Source organism: Balaenoptera ricei, chromosome 9 (assembly GCF_028023285.1).
Source record: "Balaenoptera ricei isolate mBalRic1 chromosome 9, mBalRic1.hap2, whole genome shotgun sequence".
Classification (NCBI taxonomy): domain Eukaryota; kingdom Metazoa; phylum Chordata; class Mammalia; order Artiodactyla; family Balaenopteridae; genus Balaenoptera; species Balaenoptera ricei.
In genome coordinates this window covers 33,487,073-33,509,242 of record NC_082647.1, presented here as the reverse complement: position 1 = coordinate 33,509,242, position 22,170 = coordinate 33,487,073, and the positions used below count along the sequence as shown (strand labels likewise).

Genomic DNA, 22,170 nt, shown 5'->3' with positions numbered 1-22,170 from the left:
TTTTTTTTTTCATTTTTCTATAGTTTATGTATTGCCATTAAAACACTTCTTTGTTGTTTTTAAGTAATACTTTATAAATGCATAGGTGGTATTTTAAAAGACGCACAACTTTAACATGCTAAATACACATCAAGAGGAATAGTAAGAAAATAAAGCTTTAATGTGAACAAAGGATACAGCTCCAGAGAAATTCCAGATATGACACTTTTAAAATTAGGTCTTGTATGTACTCTGAAGAGAATATGTGGTTTAAGTTCTTACCACACTAATAGAGATAACATTTATTAAGCTAGTTGTCTGATGTGGTAGGAAGCTATTTTGAGTATTGTCTTCTATGGTGATTTTTATAAACATTTACATATTTGCAAATATAGGTATACTTAGTCTACTAAACTTTGAAGAAAAGAACACACATGTTTTCAGTTCATGGAAGAGTGAATTCTTTTGCATTAGAAAAGAGAGTTTATTTATTTCAGTTCAGCACAACCACTTTTGTACTAATGACAGCATCATAGCACTAAAGGGGATATCTTCCAGTAGAAAACTGAGTCTTGAATATTCAAGAATAGATGTATTTTATTTTGTTTTTCTGGAAAGCTCTTTCCCCCGTGTGGTTTCCATGTTACCCATGTGGTTTCCTCTCAGTTTTTTCAGGTCTTTGTTGAAATGTCATCTTTTTAGGGTGACATTATCTGACGGTTTTACCTAAAATAACCCTCCCATTCAATCACTCCTCATTAATTCCTCTTATCTTTCTTTATAACATGTACTACCACTTGATATATTACATATTTGTTTGTCCGTCTCACCCTCTAGAATATAAGCTCCAAAGAGGAGAGAGTTTGTTAATGGCTGTATCCCTAGAGTGCAGAACAGTAGGCTTTCAGGAAATAGTTGTTGAGTCAATTTATGAATGGGGTTTCTTCTAAAAATTACTATTGATTTACTTTAAGATTTTCACTATTATCTTTCTTTATCAGCAACATTCTAATTTAACAATAATTATTTTGACCACTAAATTATTTTGAATACTGATCTCTTCTTTCATTGCTAATTTTATCCTGAAATTAACAGTACTCGCTTTACTAATGGAAGGGCAGGGTCCCAGGCAGGCAGGGTCGCAGGCATGCATAATTAGACATAATTGATAACCCAAAGATCATTTTGGTTTTGGAATGTATTATGTGATTTTTTTGAAGGGGCGTGGAGGACATCAGTCAGTTTTATTCTTCCTTCATTTTCTTTCATGATGTTTTCCTTAGGCAGGCCATTAATATTTGTCTTCATTCTCTGAGCTCATGCCAGCTGCCCAGAGGAGAGAATGGGAGCAAACTAAAATTTTGGCATCTGTTTTGTCAAAGATGGGTCTTTAGCCATATGGATTCCAACCTTCTGAAGTGTTTAGAAATACCTCAGGCATCCAGAGGTTATAGAAACCTTAATAGGAGTCAGAGGTTGTCATATGTGTCCAGATTGCTGGCAAGTGAGACCTAATTTTTTTTTTTTATATATATACATTTATTTATTTAATTTATTTATTTTTGGCTGCATCGGGTCTTCATTGCTGGGCGCGGGCTTTCTCTAGTGCGGCGAGCAGGGGCTGCTCTTTGTTGCAGTGCATGGGCCTCTCATTGCGGTGGCTTCTCTTGTTGCGGAGCATGGGCTCTAGGCATGCAGGCTTCAGTAGTTGTGGCATGTAGGCTCAGTAGTTGTGGCGCACGGGCTTAGTTGCTCCGCGGCATGTGGGATCTTCCCGGACCAGGGCTCGAACCCGTGTCCCCTGCATTGGCAGGTGGATTCTTAACCACTGCGCCACCAGGGAAGCCCAGAGACCTAACGTTTTTAACATACTGATCCTGCTATAGTTATCTAAAAAGTAGACATCTTGAAAAATATTGCAGCCTTTAACTTACTCTTAGAAATCTGTGCCAAGAAATAAATATAGGCACTCAGAAAAATGTATTTATATATGCATATATACACCCTCACATATAAGCTGAAGAAAGAGCTACATCAGTGAGTCAGCAAGAAGTTGTCACATATAGACTATGGCCTCTGGTGGGAAGTACCAATTGTCACTCGGTATCTGTGGCGGATTGGTTTCAGGACTGCCCTCACCCCCAAATCCACGGATGCTCAAATCCCTTATATAAAATCGTGTAGTATTTACATATAACCTACATGCATCCCCTCTGCATATTTTAAGTCATCTCGAGATTACTTATAATACCTAATATGTTATAAATGCTATGTAAGTTGTTGTAAATACAGTGTAAGTGCTATGTCAATAGTGTGCATCAAATTCAAGTTTTGCTTCTGGAACTTTCTGGAATTTCTATTTACGGAATATTTTGATCTGCAGTTGGTTGAATCCATGGATGTGGAACCAGTGGATACGGAGGACTAACTGTATCTCTACCCAGGGATCATTTTCTCATTCTACTTTTCCTTTTGCCTTTCTGATGGCCACATCCACCCCCATTTGTGTGACTATTCATGTGCAACATCTGGGATGCAATTTGAAATAGATCTTATGTTAAGATACTGTTCTGGTTTCAACCCTTTTGAAGTGTATTGCCCTTTCCCACTTCCTGCAGTTGTGTCTCAACACTATTATTGATACAGGCATACCTCGTTTTATTGAGCATTCTTTTATTGCTCTTTGCAGAAATTGCATCTTTTTACAAATTGAAAGTTTGTGGCAACCCTGCTTCAAGTAAGTCTATCAGCACCATTTTTCCAACAGATTTGCTCACTCTGTGTCTCTGTCTCACATTTTGGTAATTCTCAACATATTTCAAACTTTTTCGTTATTGTTACATTTGTTATGATGGTGACCTGCGATCAGTGATCTTTGGTGTTACTACTACAACTCGCTGAAGGCTCAGATGATGGTTAGCATTTTTTAGCAGTAAAGTATTTTAAAATTAACATTTTTTTTTTTTTTAGACATAGTGCTACAGCACTTAATAGACTACAGTGCAGTGTAAACATAAGTTGTATATGCACTGGATCCGATCTCACAGTATCTCTGAGGTATGCCTGTGTTCTCCATTGGTTGTTGACCTGGACCACTTATTTTGGGAGGGATGCATTTTTCTTAATTTTTGCAATTTTCAGTATAGTCCTTTCTGTCATTTTTAGTTTTTTTGGTGACCCTTCTCTTTTAAGAATTTTCTTCTCCATATTTTCAGTTGATTTCTATTTTCCTTTCATTTTAGTTGAATTCTTAAAATATAATTTTGGTAATTATTTTTTTATTTTTCAAGAGGCATTATAGAAGAGTAGTTAAGAGCCTATGTATTGGAACCAGACTGCCTGGGTTTGAGTCCCAGCTTATCACTTAGTAACCAGTGTGACCACTGTCTATCAAATGTGCATAACCCTACCTTGTAGGGTTGTTATGAAGATTACATAAGCTGATACATGTGAAGTTCCCAAAATAATACCTGGCACATAGTAAACATTTAGTAAATATTAGTTATTATTATCTTAGCTACAACAAAATATTTGTTCTTATGTAGCATCATTGCAATTTCTTCATAATGGTTCAGCATTTTCAGTAAGATAAAGGTCAAATTACCTTCAATAAATTATGCACATCCATACAATGGAATATTATGTAACCATTTAAAGATGAGATGGATCTACATATACTGACCAGAGAGTTATTAATGATATTTTTTAGATGATAATTTGCAGTTCCACAATCATATAAGAATTTAATGTTTAAAAACTGTGTTATATAAAGACATGTCTTTGTAAACTTTAGAAAATATTGGAAAAAGTATATACCTTAGATGAATGGATGGAAAAGAAACTTGAGCTTTTGAACTTCCTATTTTATATGATTTTAAAAGTGGGATTATTGAAAAAAACACACTTTTATGCATTTCAGTATTTTCAAAATATTAGAACAAAACTTTCTTTGCTTGTGTTGGATAGACATTCTAATTAAAGTCTGTGCACTTATAGCTTTTAGGAAAAAACAGATTTCTAAGAGTAAAGGTAATGCACGTAATGAGTCAAGAGACAAAATAATAATATCTTCTTTGTGTTGATGGAGGAAAAAGAATTATGCCCACTTGCACACAGGGGTACACTGGTGTGTGCACACAGCGTTAACATGACTGCGTTACTCGGGAGAAATGACAGGAATTCTCACAAGGTAAAATGAAGAAAAATAAGGCAAAAGAGACGGGATAGGAGAAATATGTGTACATACATATATTCCTAGAGTGGTGGTTTTCACATGTGAATAATAGTTGCAAAATAAATAATAATGTATTCACTAACATTTGAATGCTCACTGGGTGTTAAGCAGTGTTCTAAGTGCTTATAGTATTATTTTACTGTTACATTTGCTTGTGAATTTATATGCCCAGAAAGTGTGTGGAATAGTGTACATATTTTCACATATTTGTGGTTGAGTGTACAACCCCTGATCTGTCAGTCTACCACAAGCCTACTGAAAAAACAATGAGCTCTGGAGTTCTTTTAAAAGGTAGGTTATTTTTCTCATTTCTGATACTCTTAATTCCCTTGAGAAGTTCTACTTGCTGCATAAAACCAAGAACCCTGATTTGCATATCTTTGTGGTTGGTTGCTATAAAGCCAATATTTAAATTTCTCTGAGGTCTCTTTTAGTGCCTGGTATCACAGGATGAGGATCTTGTCAGGAGGGTGAATATATATGTGGCTCTTGGTCTGGTGCATTTTGTGACAAAGGAATTCCCCTTTGAATTGCCTGCTCCCCTGAAGCCCCTGGAGCCTCTGGCTCAAGCAGCGCAGTCGGTCTGTGCAGTGTCTCTGACGTCACCAGTGTATGCATAAGCCCAGCTATTGTCTTACTGCTATAACAGGGCTGGGGATTGCAGTATCCGCTGTTGCTGCTGCTCGCAGTCTTGCCCCTGCTGCTACCTAGTCCTGCCTCCCTGCATCCCAGAAGAGCCACGTCGGCCTGCCTTTCCGTATTGGATTTTCCAAAACAGCTCTTCGGTTTTTGGTGCTGTAGGAGACCTTGCTTTTCAATCACACGGGAGAACACTGGAGCTTGTAAGAGGAGAATCTGGCAGCTGGACACAGCTTGGACTGCATTGTCTGTCTTCACGACCTCTGCTGTGTAGCAGCTCATCTCTCCACTCTCACACGTACACTCTCCTCGATTTTTCTTCCTTCCTTTTTTTCCTTTCTTCTAATCTTTTAAAAGCAGCCTCTGGAGCCAGCCATGTTTGGCACTGAATCTTCATGTAAGTAAATGGATCTCACTTTGCTGTTTAGAAATCTGTTTGCTGTCATGGTTTCATTGGCTTGGAGTTCATATCACTTTGCCTTAGGTCATTAACAGCTTTTGTATTTTGGCTCTAATTACAAAGAAATTGGTCTCAGGGAAGGGACTCCCCCTTATCTGGGTTATTCATCCTTAAGGCCAGGGATGTCAGTGTGGTCAAAACCAGGCCTCCAAGAGGGAGGGGAGGAAGACAGGAATTGGGGCAGCCTCCCCAGAACGTGTTAATTGATGGGATCAAGTCTGTCACTGATCTATTGTTGTGGGTTCTATAATGGTCCTAAACCCTAAAATAGATACTGGAGGATCTGACATGATAGTGTTTATTAAAAAGGAAAAAAGGGCTTACATTTTTTATCTAAAAGGAGAATGGGGGTATCATTATATCCTCTTCTTCCATATTTTTACAGAAACATAGGAGTAGATATTATATGTAGATTTAAAGAATAAGAAATAAGCTTTATTTTTAAAGATGGATTTTTTTTTTTTTTTTTTTACACAATGGCTTCAATTTTGATATGCTGGCTAGTGCCACAGTCCAGCAGCATTGTATCTGTCTTAAAACTTATACAATGAAATTGCTTTGGTGCAGAGCAGGCCCTGCACAAGGGGCTGGGCTGGATGGCACTTGTAGACAGCTAAAACGGGTATTTGAAAAATGATGACCAGCCTAAGTAATGAGGATTATTTAATGCTGGATGTAGAATAGTATAACTTGTCGATGCAGTTATACAGGCTCTGCAGAATATTTTGTCATTATCCATAAGCAAAGGTGACAGTTAAGAATTTCTAAAGAGACTCAACCTGCTGACCTAGAACATTAAGCATTGGCAAGACACTATCTTTGTGGGGAGAGGGGGTTAGGGTAGGAATTTAGGAAACACATTTCTGATGAATATACCAACCTTTTCTTTCTGATCTCAGGTGATCAGTGTGACTATTTGTGCATAGCTGATGATTATTCCAGAATAGTAGTATTTCAAGAGAGCTAATAATCCTCAGTTCTTTTGTTTCTTGATTGGCTTTTTTAAAGGGTGGATTATTTTTGTTGTTTTACCTAGAAGCTTCCCATTTCTGAAATTACCACACTGCATTATCAAGGTCAAGATAGAATAACAATGAGATGTAATGTCCCATTCAGCACGTGGCAATTTTATTTTCTAATAATTTAAAAATGTTTTTTGAATTCACTTAATGATACATTTGGAATTATTGTCACCCAAGAAATAGAAACAGATTATTTAGTGGCAAAGACCTTCCAGTTTCATTTCAGTCATGGAATTTTGTTTATGTAGGAACCTAGGTATAGATAGAAATATTTATCTACTAAAGGAAAATTAGTCTTATTACTTTGTTTAGCTGAAAATGGAAGTTGAAACTCAGTGTGGGACTCTTTGGGTTCTTGGCATAGGGACTCTAGCATTGTGTGGCCAGGTTTACCAAGCAGACATGTTGACTTTCTTGATCATTAAACCTGATCTTTTGATAATATCACACATGTGCTATGTGCTCTGTTTGAAAACTGCTGGTTGCTTTTGGTCTCCATAGCTACCAAATTACTGTACAGGTAGAATACCATTCAGAAGACAGAACATCATCATGTAGGTTTTGGGCATTTTTTGACTTTACTGAGTATTAAATTTTGTTTCCTGCTTATCCCTAGAAGACCATAGATAGATTTGTACTGTCAGTGGTTGTAAAGTGTTGAGAATGGACTGCTTTCTTTAGATAAGGAGATTCCTTAAATCTGTACTCAGAGTTAAGACAATTGTATTTTCTTTGTGTTTTGAGGCATAGCTTTTCTAGACCTATAATGTCCATCTTTTGGAGGCTATTTTATAGGCTGAGACTATCTGTATTTGGAATATTCTGAAAAATAGTCACATTAAAAGTTCTAATTAGTTCAGAAGGGATCTTCCAAACCACCTAGGATATTCTTACTAAACTTTTACAATAAATACTTGTTTAGCCATCTACTCGATGTACAGTGCTGTGCTAGATCCTGGAAAGGTCTGTTTTTTTTTTCTAACATATTCTGATTTCATGATTCTTATCCTTGATTTCTGGTTGCAGTACCTTACTTGTATTGGATGCTTTTACTTTTTAAATTGAGGTATAGTTTACATACAATAAAATGCGTAAGTCAAAGTGTGTAGCTCATTGAATTTTTGCCTATGTTTACACCTATGGAACCACTACCCAGTTTGAGATACAGAACATTTCTATTACTCCAGAAAGTTTCCTTGTGATGACCCTTCCCAGTCAATTTTACTTCTCCTCCTCACCAAAAGGTAATCACTATTCTGAATTCTTTTGACATAGTCACTTGTACATGGCTCTTTAAAATTTTCTTTCTCTCCTCCTTGCTCTTTGCTTATAAGAGAAGGAAATGTCAGTAGAAATGTCCATGTCTTCATTTTCAAGTACTGTATTGATTAAGTTGACTTTTTGTTTCAGACCTTTGAGGTCAGGAATTTGAGGTAACCTGGGTATCACATTATAACATGTTTTGTCTCACTGAAAATAGTATTGCTTAATTTAAATGCCAAAAAAGCACCCGCCTCTTCCATACACACACACACACACACACACACATACACAAAAGAGCCTTAAAAATGACAAAAAATTTACCTGGAAGAGTAGACCCTTGTTTATCAAAGTTAAAACTTACATAGTTATGGCAACAAAATTAATAACTGCTTTGTCTGACCTCGTTTCAGTGAATACCTTCTTTTTCAAAAAATTTTATTTATTTATTTATTTATTTAGGCTGTGTTTGGTCTTTGTTGCTGCACGCGGGCTTTCTTTAGTTGTGGCGAGTGAGGTCTACTCTTCATTGCAGTGCACGGGTTTCTCACTGTGGTGGCTTCTCTTGTTGCAGAGCATGGGCTCTAGGCGTGCGGGCTGCAGTAGTTGTGGCACTTGGGCTCAGTAGTTGTGGCTCGTGAGCTCTAGAGCGCAGGCTCAGTAGTTGTGGCGCACGGGCTTAGTTGCTCCACGGCATGTGGGATCTTCCTGGACCAGGGCTTGAACCCGTGTCCCCTGCATTGGCAGGCGGATTCTTAACCACTGCGCCACCAGGGAAGGCCCAGTGAATATCTGCTTAATTCACTTTAGAATAACTCCAACAGTGCCAGTCACATTTTTTTCTCAGTGTATCTGAATCTCCCATAGTTGTGTAAATTGGGCACAATCTATTTTCAGCCCACTTTTAAATGGAAGTGTTCTATGTTATGTGTAGATTAATCATTAGTACAAAGCAGGAAGTATAGCTTCTGTAACTCTGTTACCATCTTGATATATTTCACCGAGCTTTTCCTTTACTGAAATTTCCCATGTCTAAAAATGGGAGAAGTAAGTCTGCTGTTTATCTGCTTTGAGGAAATGCAATTTTAGTCTGTGATCAAAATAATTTAGGTTTAAGAAGAAAGTACTAAAAATAAAGTTTTGTGAGGGGAGTGGTCTTTAAAATGCATATTTTAGGTACTTAATGATAGTTCATATTTTAAAATTGATAAATTGAATTCTATAAAAATTAAAAAATTTTCATTTCCTCTTAAAATTTTATAAATGGAGAAAAATTTCATCTTTTCTTTTTGTGGAGTAAGGAACACTGGTTTTGTACTGCATCCTTCCTCATAAAGCCAGTTATTCTCCAAAGAGTAAATACTTCAAGTACTTGGGCGTTTATTCAATTAGCGTTTATCTTGCTCGGTCCTCCTCCTGTTTCCCCTCCTATGTTTAACTTTTTCAGGCCTCAAGGGTACCATTTAAGATGTGCTGTGGTGGGAATTGTGCCCTGGTCTAACAAATTAATGTGTCTTCCAAAGCACCTACCAGTGAAGAGAGCAACATCTTACCTTTTCAGAAAGTGTGCCCTTGGGGCAAATAGTGTCATTTAATCCCTCCTCTCAACATTTTGTTATAGTCGTGATATATTAGAAAGAACATCTAGTGTTATCTCGAAAGGGAAAAAGAAATCACTGAAGTCCGAACAGAGCAGTAGTATTTTGTGAGCTTAGTGGTGATGGGGAAATGGTGGACCTGTGTGTCAGAGTGTCAGTTCTCTTTAGCTCTGGTGTGGCTGGCCCACAAGTCTTCCCTGCCATTCTCTGCATGCCCACATCACCTTCAGTAGGCAGCTAGATGCTGGAAAGGATTTGGGGCATGGGTGATGCCCCATGCAGTTTTCTTTGATGGGCACCAAAAGTGCAGCTGTTGCTTTCTTTTTTTTTAAAATAAATTTATTCATTTGGCTGTGTTGGGTCTTCATTGCTGCACGCGGACTTTAGTTGCAGTGAGCGGGGGCTACTCTTCGTTGTGGTGCCCGGGCTTCTTATTGCAGTGGCTTCTCTTGTTGCAGAGCACGGGCTCTAGGCACGTGGGCTTCAGCAGTTGTGGCACGCGGGCTCAGTAGTTGTGGTGCACGGGCTTAGTTGCTCTGTGGCATGTGGGATCTTCCCAGACTAGGGCTGGAACCTGTGTCCCCTGCTTTGGCAGGCAGATTCTTTTTTTTTTTTTAAAGAGTCTGTGCTATCTTTTTTTTTTTTTTTTTGCTGCGTTGGGTCTTCGTTGCTGTGCGCGAGCTTTCTCTAGCTGCGGGCAAGCGGGGGCTACTCTTCGTTGCGGTGCGCGGGCTTCTCATTGCAGTGGCTTCTCGTTGCGGAGCACAGGTTCTAGGCGCGTGGGCTTCATTAGTTGCAGCACGCGGGCTCAGTAGTTGTGGCTCACAGGCTCTAGAGCACAGGCTCAGTAGTTGTGGCTCATGGGCTTAGTTGCTCCGCGACATGTGGGATCTTCCCGGACCAGGGCTCGAACCCATGTCCTCTGCGTTGGCAGGCGGATTTTTACTGTGCTACCAGGAACGCTCCGGCAGGCAGATTCTTAACCACTGTGCTACCAGGGACGTCCCAACAGCTGTTGCTTTTTATTTTCATTACTGATGAATGCATTAATTTGGAACTGACAGCTTCTCAGTTTTAATAGTGAGTATGGTACCATGTTTCTAAGAACAATGTAATTATCTCAAATTTTGAGCCATTATGTGGGAAATAGTAAAATGAATATACCCTAGCAATATTAGGTCACCAAGAAACTGTATAATTAAATGGGCATCTCTTTGATAGAGAAATGAGTCACACTCCCTTTTTATGTGCATTTCAGGGCCATTCTTGACAACCAATCATACGTGAGATTAAACTTAGGTCTACTGTTTTGGTGTAATTTTTGTGAGTTGGTTGAGATGTTAACAGCAACTGTGGTCATTCAAAAATGGCTATTCACAACTGGAGTATTTTGCAATATAAACCCTAGTTCTTGTTAAATAATTGTATGAGACTGCTGTTTTTGCTGTCAAATGTATGTTTGACATTTTAGTACTATATCTCCCCCGCTTTATTAGTTTTTGTCATATGAAACTAGGTAATTTAGAAACAACTATTTTCCTTTCCTACGTCTTTAATCTGGCTGTTGGTATTTAGCTATATTGAATTTTAGATGCTTTCATCTTACTTAAAATACAAATACTTAAATATACACCCAAAAACTTACCTCTAATTCTGCACTCAGAACATTGAATGAAAGAAAAAATATTATTGCATGACTTTAGATAAATAGAAACCACAGACTGCTAAAGTCACAAATAAGGAAAAATAATTATAGATCACTGGGATTTACACTGGGACATGGTCATACAGGAGGCTGGGAAGTTAAAGCTCATATAACACTTTTGACTTATCTTACTATATTATTGTCTTTTCTTTCCTTCTGACAATGTGAGTTCTGATGTGAAATTTCCTTTTGGGTTTCTTGCCTGTTAACAGTTGACATCATAATTTTTAGTATCAAGGGAATATTGTAAACTAAATAAAGATAGGACTTTTTTTTCCTTCTGGGTATTTATATACTAATTCTACTAGTGCAGAAATGGGATAAAAATACCCAGTGGTTATTTTAAAATTCTCAGATTATTTATTTTCACTTGAGTATTGGTTTCCCTAATTGTTAGTTTGGTTTGTTCAGCAGAAATTACATATGAGTTTTCAGTGATCTGTTGTTTTCATTGTCACAATGGACCAGATTTATATCCTGTATAAACCGTGCGGAGTCTATGGGGAAAAATTACCATATATGGAAACTTTCCTTATAGAATCCCCATGGAGTTAGTTACACAGGATGTGAATAGAATTGTTATGGATTCTGAGTTGCAAAAGTCACTGATAATGTGTATTTTGAACATTAATCGTAGTCATCACATTAAATTATGTTCAAATACTGTTAAATTTTCAGTACAAGACCATATGGGACACAAGAATATGAATTGTATGGTCATTTTAAATTGTTTTTCGAAGCGTATTTATATCCCACCATTTTTTTCCTAATAAGTGTAAAACATTCATTAACAGCACATTTGCTGTGCTGGAGTAGTAAATTGTAATATTTTCTCTATAGAGATTTTGCTTTTATTAATAATGGATTCAGTTAACTGTGAACTGAAGGACCAAGATATAGTTTAATACGTGTTGTAGAAATGGCAGCAACCACGTGCCAGATACTGTGACTAAGTGCAGAGACTCTGGTGCTTGATTGCCTGGATGCAAATCACGGCTTTACCACGTTCTACCAGGGTTTGGCCGTCTACCATCTAAGCTCTTGGGGCCCAAAATGTGGCTTATCCGATGACCTCTTGATGTTAGGGAAATCTGCCTTTTTGGGCCAGGACATCTGCACCAGGGTAAGGCTTATCAAGGGTCACTGTGGAGATTAGACTCTGGCAGTGGGAAAGACTGGCTGAAGAAAGGGAAATCTCACTTCCTAAGACTGGGGGGAAGTTCCATCACGGGGATGTTTGAAGGGACCCAGTAGGAGATCTGAAGGGAGGAGACTGCATGAAACTGATGAAATAGGTCACGGTTGGCAAATGCCCAGCATATTTCTCACTACTGGTCATCCCTGTGGCAGACATCACTAACTGGTCACAGCACTTTTGTAGAATTGCCTTAAGCCGTAAAGGGTTGAAATGTTTTCCTCTTAAAACACTTATCTGTGCAAGTGTTTTCCACATTAGTGTGAACAATAGTCACATGAATAAATATTTAAATAAACTTGAAAACAATTATTGAATTAAGAAAAAAAATTAGGAATCTTAAGTGTTCCAGTAATATCCCTTTTTATATAAAATAAACAGACCATTCTCTGTTACATTGTGATTCTCAGTAATATCAAAATAATTCAGAGCTGCTACTCTCGTTTTTTTTTTTTTTTGAATTTTTTTTTTCTTTATTTTTTTGGCCGCGTCGGGTCTTAGTTGTGGCATGCGGGATCTTTCATTGCATCGCGCAGGCTTCTCTCTAGTTGTGGTGCTCGGGCTACTCTCTCTAGTTGTGGCGTGCGGGTTTTCTCTCCCTAGTTGTGTCAGGCGGGCTTAGTTGCTCCGTGGCATGTGGGATCTTAGTTCCCCGACCAGGGATTGAACCGGCGTCCCCTGCATTGAAAGACGGATTCTTTACCATTGGACCACCAGGGAAGTCCCCGCTACTCTCTTTTGAATGAAATTTACACCAATTGAAGACATATCCCCAGAGTGTAGCAGCATACCTAACATATACACTAAGCACTCATTCTTTGAAATTTGAATCTGCTGTGGCTTAAGGTAATATTGAAAATATGATGTATGGGCTTTATAGGGGATTGATACTCAGTTTAATTAAATTTTCTGGGCTAAGGAGTTTATCACACATAACTGGCACATATCAGAAATATGTCAGTGGACAACTCTTACCTGTCACCCTTCAGGCAGGAGTAGGTGACAATATGGACTTTTATTATTAAGCCCAAATTTGTTAGAGGTAAACTGCCATTTACTGATACTTTGCTATGTACTGTTAACTTGACTACATCTCATCTAAGTTCACTTATCACTTTTTAAAGATATTTAAGTAAAAATAACGAGGAATTATAATCATCAGTTCATTTACAGCATGAAAACCGAGAATTGTTTCTTTGCCCATCCTGATGTAATTTTAGGAATGAGAAAAATTATGTTCCATTTCTTTGTGAGAATTTCAGACTAAGACTCAGGCTTATTGGCATGCTTTGGGGAACAGTGAGTCTGCTTGGGATGCATACAGATTAGGAAACTGCAGTGACTCCATTAGAGTATTGTTTACTACTTCCTTTATCCACGGCTACTTCTAGAACACCTAGGCTTAGCGGGAGGCTTTGGTAGGGTTTGGCCTGGTGATACGCGTGGATAGTCCACGCATGGGCTTGACTCAGAAGTCTGGAATTTCTTACCTGAAACTTTCCTAGATTTGTTTTAGTATAATGGTGTTTCAGTTGTCTTTTGCTATATAACAAACTACCCCAAAATATAGTAACTTAAAATAAGCATTTATTATTATATTTCACAGTTCTGCAGATTGACTGATTGACTGGAGCCACTGGTGGTTCTTATGTAGAGTCTCTAATGTGGTTGCAGTCAGATGTCTCCTGGGCTGCAGTCATCTAAAGGCTCATCTGAGCTGGAGGGCCAGGATAGCTCTCCCACATGGATATCAGTTGAGGCTGGCTGTTGACTTGAGGCTCAGCTGAGGTTGTAGGCAGGAATGCCTATTCTTGGTTTCTCTGTGAGGTTCAAGCTTCTCACATCATGGTGCTAGGTTCTCAGAGGAAGCATCCTGTGACATAGCATCCAAGAGACCTAGGAGGAAGCTGCAAGGTTTCTTATGACCTGGTCTTGGAAGTCTTAGAAGTCACTTCCACCATATTATATTGGCCAAGCAAGTCACTAAGATGAGCCCAGATTCAAAGGGAAGGGAATTGGACTCCTCTTGGTGAGGGAGTGGCAAGAGTGTATTGTAGAAGAGCAAGTAGAATAGAAAATATCTTAGTGGCCATCTTTGGAAAATACACTTTGTCACAAGTAGTTTCCAAACTCTACTCCATGAAGTTGGTGCTTCAGGGATGTGCAAATCAGGGGTCTGCAAACTTTTTCTGTAAAGAGCCAGATAGTGAATATTTTAAACTTGTGGCCCATTCAATCTCTTTTGCAGCTACTCAACTCTGCCATTGTAGCACAAAAGAAGCCATAGACAAATGAGTGTGGCTGTGTTCCAATAAACCTTTATTTATGGATGTGGAAATTTGAATTTTATATAATTTTCACATGTCAAAAAATATTCTTCTTCTTTCGTTGTTGTTTTATTTTCAACTCTTTTAAAATGCAAAAAAACGTTCTTAGATCAAGGGCCATACAAAACCAGGTGGTAGGCAGGCTTTAGTCCATGCACCTTAGTTTGCTGACCCCTGCTCTTAATATTTGATTTGAATTTCATTTTTAATTGCTAAAAATCCTAAAAGAACAACAGATACATTCACATATTAAAAATAACTAATTTTGATATGTGGGGAACTACTGATAGATGAACTTAGGTTCTCATTGGTTGACTTTATTATTAAATATTATAAATTTGAACTTATAAATGTATGTCAGTTTTACATATTGGGCTCTGGCATAATATTCTGTTTGAAAAAAGGTTGTGTTAAAAATGACTGAAAAAAATAGAACAAAGAAACAAAATCACAGGACATTTGAAGGCTTAATTTCTAGTCTGTTCTTAGAATAACACTAGGTAAGACAGACTATGGAGAACTTCTATTTGATTCAATTTCACAAACATTTATGGGATGCAGAGGAATAGCATGTGATAAGAGATAAGAGGGCAAAAAGCTTTCAAAAAATTTAAAGTTCAACTGGATATGGGGGGTGAGGCAGTGAGAGGAGAACAGAGAGGGTTATGATATTAAAACGATATGTTTCTCTTTCAGTTAAGGCAGTGTAAATGAGATTATTTTTGACACAGGTACCCATGAATCAGAGAAAAAATTGGATGTCATTGGAATTGGCATTATATAATGGGTAGAATATGACAAGGGAAACCAACTTTTTCTTTAAATTTTATTGGAGAGCAATATACATATGATAAAATTATCCATTTTTAAAAGTATATCCATTTAAAATGTACAGTTTGATGAATTTTGGCAAATGTGTACCTATGTGTAACCATCATTATCAGTACAATCAAGATATAGAACATATCCGTCACCCCACAAAATTACCTTGTGCCACTTTGCAGTGTATCTCCATGTTTCTAGAATTTCATATAAATGGGATCATACAATGTATACTTGTTTCATTCAGCATAATGTTTTCAGTCATGTTGTTGTGGCTAGCGGTAGTTCATTTCTTTTTATTACTGAGTAGTAGAAAGAATACATAGTTGGCTCAGCCATTTGCCTGTTGATACGGAGTTGTTTCCTGTTTTTGGTTCTTATGAACAAAGCTGATGTAATTACTCATGTTTAATTCTCTGTGTGGACATATGTTTTAATTTTTCTTGGGTAAGGACCTAGAAATGCAATTATTGAGAAATTGCCAAGCTGTTTTCCGAAATGGTTATACTTTTTTGCATTCCCATCAGCAATGTGTGGGAGTCAGTTGCTTTATATCTTGTCAACACTTGATATTGTCAGTCTCTTTAATTTTAGCTAGTCTAATGAGTGTGTAGTGGTATATTGTGATTTTAACTTACACTTCCCTCGTCAGTAAAGATGTTGAACATCTTTTCACGTGCTTATTGACCATTGGTATATCTTCACTGATGAAGTGTCTGTTCAAATACTTTGACTTATAATTGAATTTTAAGAGTTCTTCATATATTTTGATACGATCTTTTTAAAGACATATGTCTTGATAATATTTTCTTATAGACTGTAGCTTTTTGTTTTCTTAATGATGTTAAGTTTTTAATTTTCTTAAAATACAGTTTTTCAGTGTCTTGTGTCCTATATAAATTTTTTTCCTAACCTAAGGTCGTAAAGGTTTTTCTCCCAAACGTTTTATATGTTTTGTTTCTATGTGTACTATGATCCATTTTCAGTAAATTTTTGTGTATAGTGTGAGGTAATGATGGACATTTATTTTTTTTCCACCAAAATTCAGTTGTTCCAGCACCATTTCTTGAAAAGACAATCCTTTCCCCATTGAATTGGCAACTTTATCAAAAATCAATTGTCTCTCTATTTTATTCCAGAGATCTCTGTGTTTATCCTTAGGCCATGGTATTATAGTCTTGATTGCTACAGATTTATGATTCCTTTTGAAATCAAGTAGTGTAAGCACTCCAGTTCTGTTCTTTTTCAAAATTGTTTTGGCTATACTTGATTCTTTCATACCCATAGAAATTTTAAAATTTGCTTGTCAATTTCTACAAAAAGTCCTACTGGTATTTTGATTGAGAGTGTTTAATCTATAAAGCAGTTTGGGGGGAGTTGATGGTTTAACAATTTTGAGTCTTCCAGTTCATGAACATGGTATATCCGTCCTTTCATTTAAGTCTTCTTTAGTTTCTCCCAGCAATGGTAAAATGAGTTATGAAATTAAAAGAATAGTTGGGGTTTCTTTTTTTCACTGCTAAAAGAATACTTATCTAGAGTAGAGTAACTTACCTCACCCACTGAATATTTGTTTCTAGGGAAAGTATAGTAAAATGTAAAAGTTGGTGGTATTAGTAAAATCTCATTAATTCAAATTTGGAGGACTTGCTTGAACTTGTGAAAAGTCTTAAATAGCCTGAAAAATGAGACTTTACTAAACAAATGTTGTCATGTAGAAGTCTTTGGGGGCAGATATTTTAGCAAATAGATAAGCAGAGTTTGTATGTTTATGTAAAATGCTATTTTTACAGCTATTTTAAAACATTTGCTCTCTCAACATGATAAACTACTTCTTTCTTCCTCTTGTTTGTTATCTTAGGAAATCACTTTCTTATATTTTAGAAGTAAATTTACTCCAGTTTTTGCCTAAATATTCACATTTCTTTAATTAAAAGGATCTGAACTTACAAATTTTTATATTTAGAAACAGGATCCCTCTTCTTATGAAACTGGTCCTATAGTCCTACTGGGTTACCAGCCTTTTTAAGAGTTTATTAAATCTATTGATCCTTATGATTTCAAGAGATTTGAAGCCAACCTCTCTCTAAAAATACATTCAGGATGGCATTTGTCACCTTTAAAAATTAAATTGAATTTGAATTGACTTTATTTTTTTAAGAATGTTTTCTAATTATTTGACACTAGTTGTGATAATTTCCAAAGTCTTCAAACTTCATGAAGCCAGATTTGATAGAGATTGAATTGACCTGACATAGCATATTATGTATATGCATTATAAATATGAATCAGTAAACATTTATCTAATGCCTAAAGCAAGTAACATCAAATCCCCCCACCCTTGTTTTAAGCAGCTTATAAAACAGCAGTTCTGTAATAACCCCCAGTTAACTAATGTAGTCTTTTGAAAACTATGGGGATGAATATACTTAATGGATTATGAGTTCATCTGTACTGACTTTCTCACCCTTTTTCTGAGTTGGTTCCAGGTAGCCCTACTATATTAGTTATTTTTGGTGTAAGTATATAGCACAATGCTTCAGAACCTGGGAGTTGAGACAGACAGACAAGGGGGCCTACTTTTACTCTGTAGCTGTGAGCATCTTATCTCAGCCTTAGTTTGTTCATCTGTAAAATGGGTATAATAGGTAACCTCATGAGAGTCTTATAATTCTTAAGTGAAATAGGTAAGTAGGGGGACAAGCCCTTAATGGCACATAAGCAATCAATAGTTTAATTATTTTTAAAGTTTTCCATACCAGAAATACTACATAGTATGTGTATATTGGTTATGAGATGGAGTATAATTGAGGGTAGAAATGGCAGCATCAGATGTATACAAGTTGAAAAGAATGAGAAAAAATAATTTTAATTGAAAAAGTTATTATTTGGTCCTTGCCGTCTGGCAGCCTACATTCTCAGGGGACAGGATGAATGAAATATATATAAAATTCATGCATGTATACTTTATTTTAATATTGATTTGTAGAAACGTTTTCACACATATATAGTTACCTAAGATAAGTGTTCTTGCCTCTGTTTATATCCACAGTCTCCTCGCTTCTGGTATCATTCTCATGGGTTTCTGTAATAGTCACCTTAACTTGTCTTCTTAGCTCCCCTTCCACCATGCCTAGGTGATTTTTTGCCTCTTTAAAAAAATTGAGATATAATTAACATACTATAAAATGCACAGATATTGTCTTCTATTCTATTAGTTTTGACAATTTTACATGCACCAATAAGCACCACCCAAGTAAGATATAGAGCATTTCTCATCACTTCAGAAAGTTCTCTTGTGCCTTTTCCAAATAGTTTCCCTCATCACTAGGCAGTCATTTTCTGATTTTTATGATTTAAGATTAGTTTTGCCTTGGAGTTAATGTATGTGGAATTACACAATTTGTATTCTTTTATGTCAGCTAGCTTGCTGATCATGTTTTCCAATGGCCAACACCTGTTCAAAAACTCGATGACTCTGCTTTTTGAACTAAATATAAACTTTTTGCCCAGGTGTTCAAAGCTAGCCACCATACGGTTGCCACTTTCCTCTCCTGGCTTAACTCCCACTACTACTCTGTATTTATTATTTGCTTTTTCCTGAGTGCCTTTTCTCATGCAAAGCCTTCTATTTGGATCTTACCTCTATTTCCAGCTATTCAAATCTTAACCATTCTCTAACTCTTTGAGGTTCATCTCAGGTACCAGTTACTCTGTGAATTTTCCTGGTTCTCCTAATGTGATGGTTCTCAAGCACTTTTTTTTTTTTTTTTGAATCATCATCCCATAGTCATCATCATAGAAACTTCTTTTGCACACAGAACAATTATTCTCAACTTTTCCAACATCATCCTTCTCCTATCCCCTGTCCCTCTAATCACTGCTCCCTACCAAAACTCATCCCACATTTTTGAATACCCTGTTGCACTTTTTAACGAAGGGTGCATGGTTCCTGGTTTACATGCTCTGGAATCTGACTTTTGAGGCTGAAATTCTCATTCTGCCCACTGTATGACCTTGGGTAGATTAACTACTCTGCACCTCAGTTTCTTCCTCTGTAAAATGGGGATATGTATCGCATACTATATCATGGGCTGTTGTGAGTTTTTAAATACAATTAAATGCTTATTACTTAGTAAAGACTCAATAAATGTTACCTATTATTATTAGGTATTATATTGGAGTCTTTTATGTTACTGCTTTATACTTCCAATTGCATTGCATTTTCCCTGTGACTTGAGTGTATTCATCTTAGTGGCTATCAAACTAAACAATAATAGTAATTTGTCCGTTTAATAGTTTTCTGTATGAAAGCTATGATGTGTTGGGAGATTCATTTAAAGACAGAATATTAGTGGTTCTGGGTTTTGTGCTTAATTCACCTAACACCTGTATTTATTTAATCTCATGTTTCGGAGTGTCTTGCTTATTAAAGTAAACACAATAATGTCAGTATCCTTCTCTTTATTAAGGAAAATGTGAATGGAATTCATACCTTTGTAGTGGTACCATATTTTATCTTATCTCAAGCTTGATATTTAAGGAGAATCTTTTAAATACAAATAATCATTCCCTAATTTTTCTGATTTATATGTTTGTAGTTTTGTTAGATTTTCTTAAAGTCATGCATATCTATAGTTCTTTTTTTTTTAAAGCTTCATGATACTTTGATATAGATGCTGCAGCATGCTTTGCATTGATTAACCTCCATTTAAATGGATTAGTGACATTTGATAAACTTTTTTCTTTTCTTTTTTTTTTTTGGTCTGCATTGGGTCTTTGTTGCTGCACGCAGGCTTTCTCTAGTTGCAGCGAGCGGGGACTACTCTTTGTTGCGGTGTGTGGGCTTCTCATTGCGGTGGCTTCTCTTGTTGCAGAACACGGGCTATAGGCGCACGGGCTTCAGTAGTTGTGGCATGTGGGCTCAGTAGTTGTGGCTCGCAGGCTCTAGAGTGCAGGCTCAGTAGTTGTGGCGCACGGGCTTAGTTGCTCCGCGGCATGTAGGATCTTCCTGGACCAGGGCTCGAACCCGTGTCCCCTACATTGGCAGGTGGATTTTTAACCACTGCGCCACCAAGGAAGTCCCTTGGTAAACTTCTTGATGCTTAATTGGAATGCACAGAATTATCACTATTTAAGGAAGAATAGTAGGGAAATAAAAGACCTATGAGTTTACTTTTGGGTTTATTTCTTTTAGGTTTTATACTAGCATGTATCAGAGATGTTTTTGTTTGTGTAAGGGGGAACAGATAGCAGCATTACTACTCTCTGCAGTATTTGTGCATATCATGGAAGACTTTTACTGTGGTGTTGCAACATGCCTTGCTTCCCTTCAGGCTTTCACTAAGCAAATACAATCTGTGCGTACATTTGATTTCATGCAGAGGATTGGAGAGTTGGGTTTTTTAGATATAAAATACCCAGGTCCCTGAGTCTTTGGGTCTTCTTCGGCTGGGTATTCATCAGCTGCGCACCTGACTATCATCCATTTGTTTTTAGTATTCAATTGACCTTTTCCAGGCTCTCTTGTTGAGGAAGTTGGAGTCTGCATAACACCAGCTGTGTGTGGTGTCAGAATGGAACAATAATTCAGGGATACAGAGTATGCCTCGCCTTTGTTTCCTGAAATTGTGCATTGATTCCTTTTGTCAGTAGAATATTTCAAATGAATGAAAGCAACATTTTCTATTTTTAGTTATTGGGGGAGGGGTATTTGCTTTAAAAAGCAAATAATTTGTCTGAAAATTCAAATTTTATTCAGTACATCTAATTTGCTTAAAGTAAAACACACATATATAGGAGAAATTTTAACTGTCTTCAATGTCATGGTTGTCAGACCCTTTCTCTTCACAGCCTTGATTATTTAAAGTTATTTTTTAGGCTTTTTCATTTTTAATAAAGGAACTATCTCCATTCTAACTACTTCTGCCAGCACGAGAACAGTTTTTTTTCATGAATATTTTCAGGAATTTTTCTATCTGACATTTTAAAGTGGATTAAAGTGGATTATGTTTATAGAGTTAATATTTCCTTTCCTTTGGCATTGAATGTACTATAATTTGTAGCTTCCAAAAATTAGGGTTAGTCTAGTTTTTTCTTCTTCCCCTGAGTACATTCTTTGTAGAATTTGTTAGTTCAGGATCTAATATGAATCAATAAATATTTTCTGCTAACTATTATGGACAACCAGATGATTGGGAATTCTTGAGCAGCATACAAAGAAATATATAGCTTTATGTGTACTTTATAAATCATTCTGGAGATTTCTTAGGATATTGGCATTAAAAACCTGAGGTACTGATTTTTCTTTTTCTGACCTGGACTGCATTTGTGGAGGACCCACGCTGACAAGTGAAATAGTTCCTTGCTGTTTAATAAATCTTTCTGGGAGTTGTTTATTATGGTTTGGGAAGCTCGTTCCATGCATTAAGACTTGACTTTCCTGTGTTTTCTTAGAACTCCTCGCTCCTGAAATACTAAAATTTCTGCTTTGCCTTCCGTGCAGCTGAGCCACGTCCCTATTAGTGACCCATCCTCTTTGGCAATCAACTCACGTTATCAATGATTGGATGTCAGGCCAAATGATGCAGCATGTTTTATTTTATCATTTCTGTTGTGTAGGACCCCCAAAAACATCATGTCTGGAATAAGGGACAATATGACATGTAGAGTGAATCAGTAGAACTGGATAGGAAATTCCTCAGTATTTTACTCATTGAGCTGACTGGACTTCCATTTAATTTTTTGCTTTTGAAAATTAGTAGTAGAAATAAGGCTAAGTAACAGCTGTGCTAGGCTTTATACTCTTAGTTTCCTTCCCAGTCACTATGAAAATGAGGCATGATCATTTAAGCTGCCTTTTCAGAGAACCCATTTTGTATTTTGAAAAAATAGTTGCATAATAATAAAATGCCCCACATGGGGTTGAA

General features: G+C 36.8%; 1 protein-coding gene across 9 annotated transcripts in view; it reads left to right on the top strand.

The window, feature by feature from the left end:
* Positions 1-22,170, top strand: part of ST7 (suppression of tumorigenicity 7) — a 263,596-nt gene that overhangs the window by 56,068 nt on the left and 185,358 nt on the right. The window contains exon 1 of one of the 9 annotated variants that reach the window (XM_059933538.1): positions 4,897-5,249. The exons of the other annotated variants lie outside the window; for them this stretch is intronic. Within the exon in view, the coding sequence (XP_059789521.1) occupies positions 5,228-5,249 (22 nt within the window). The 5' untranslated portion in view covers positions 4,897-5,227. Of the gene's footprint in view, positions 1-4,896; positions 5,250-22,170 lie in introns of those variants that run through there. 9 annotated transcript variants of the gene reach the window in all.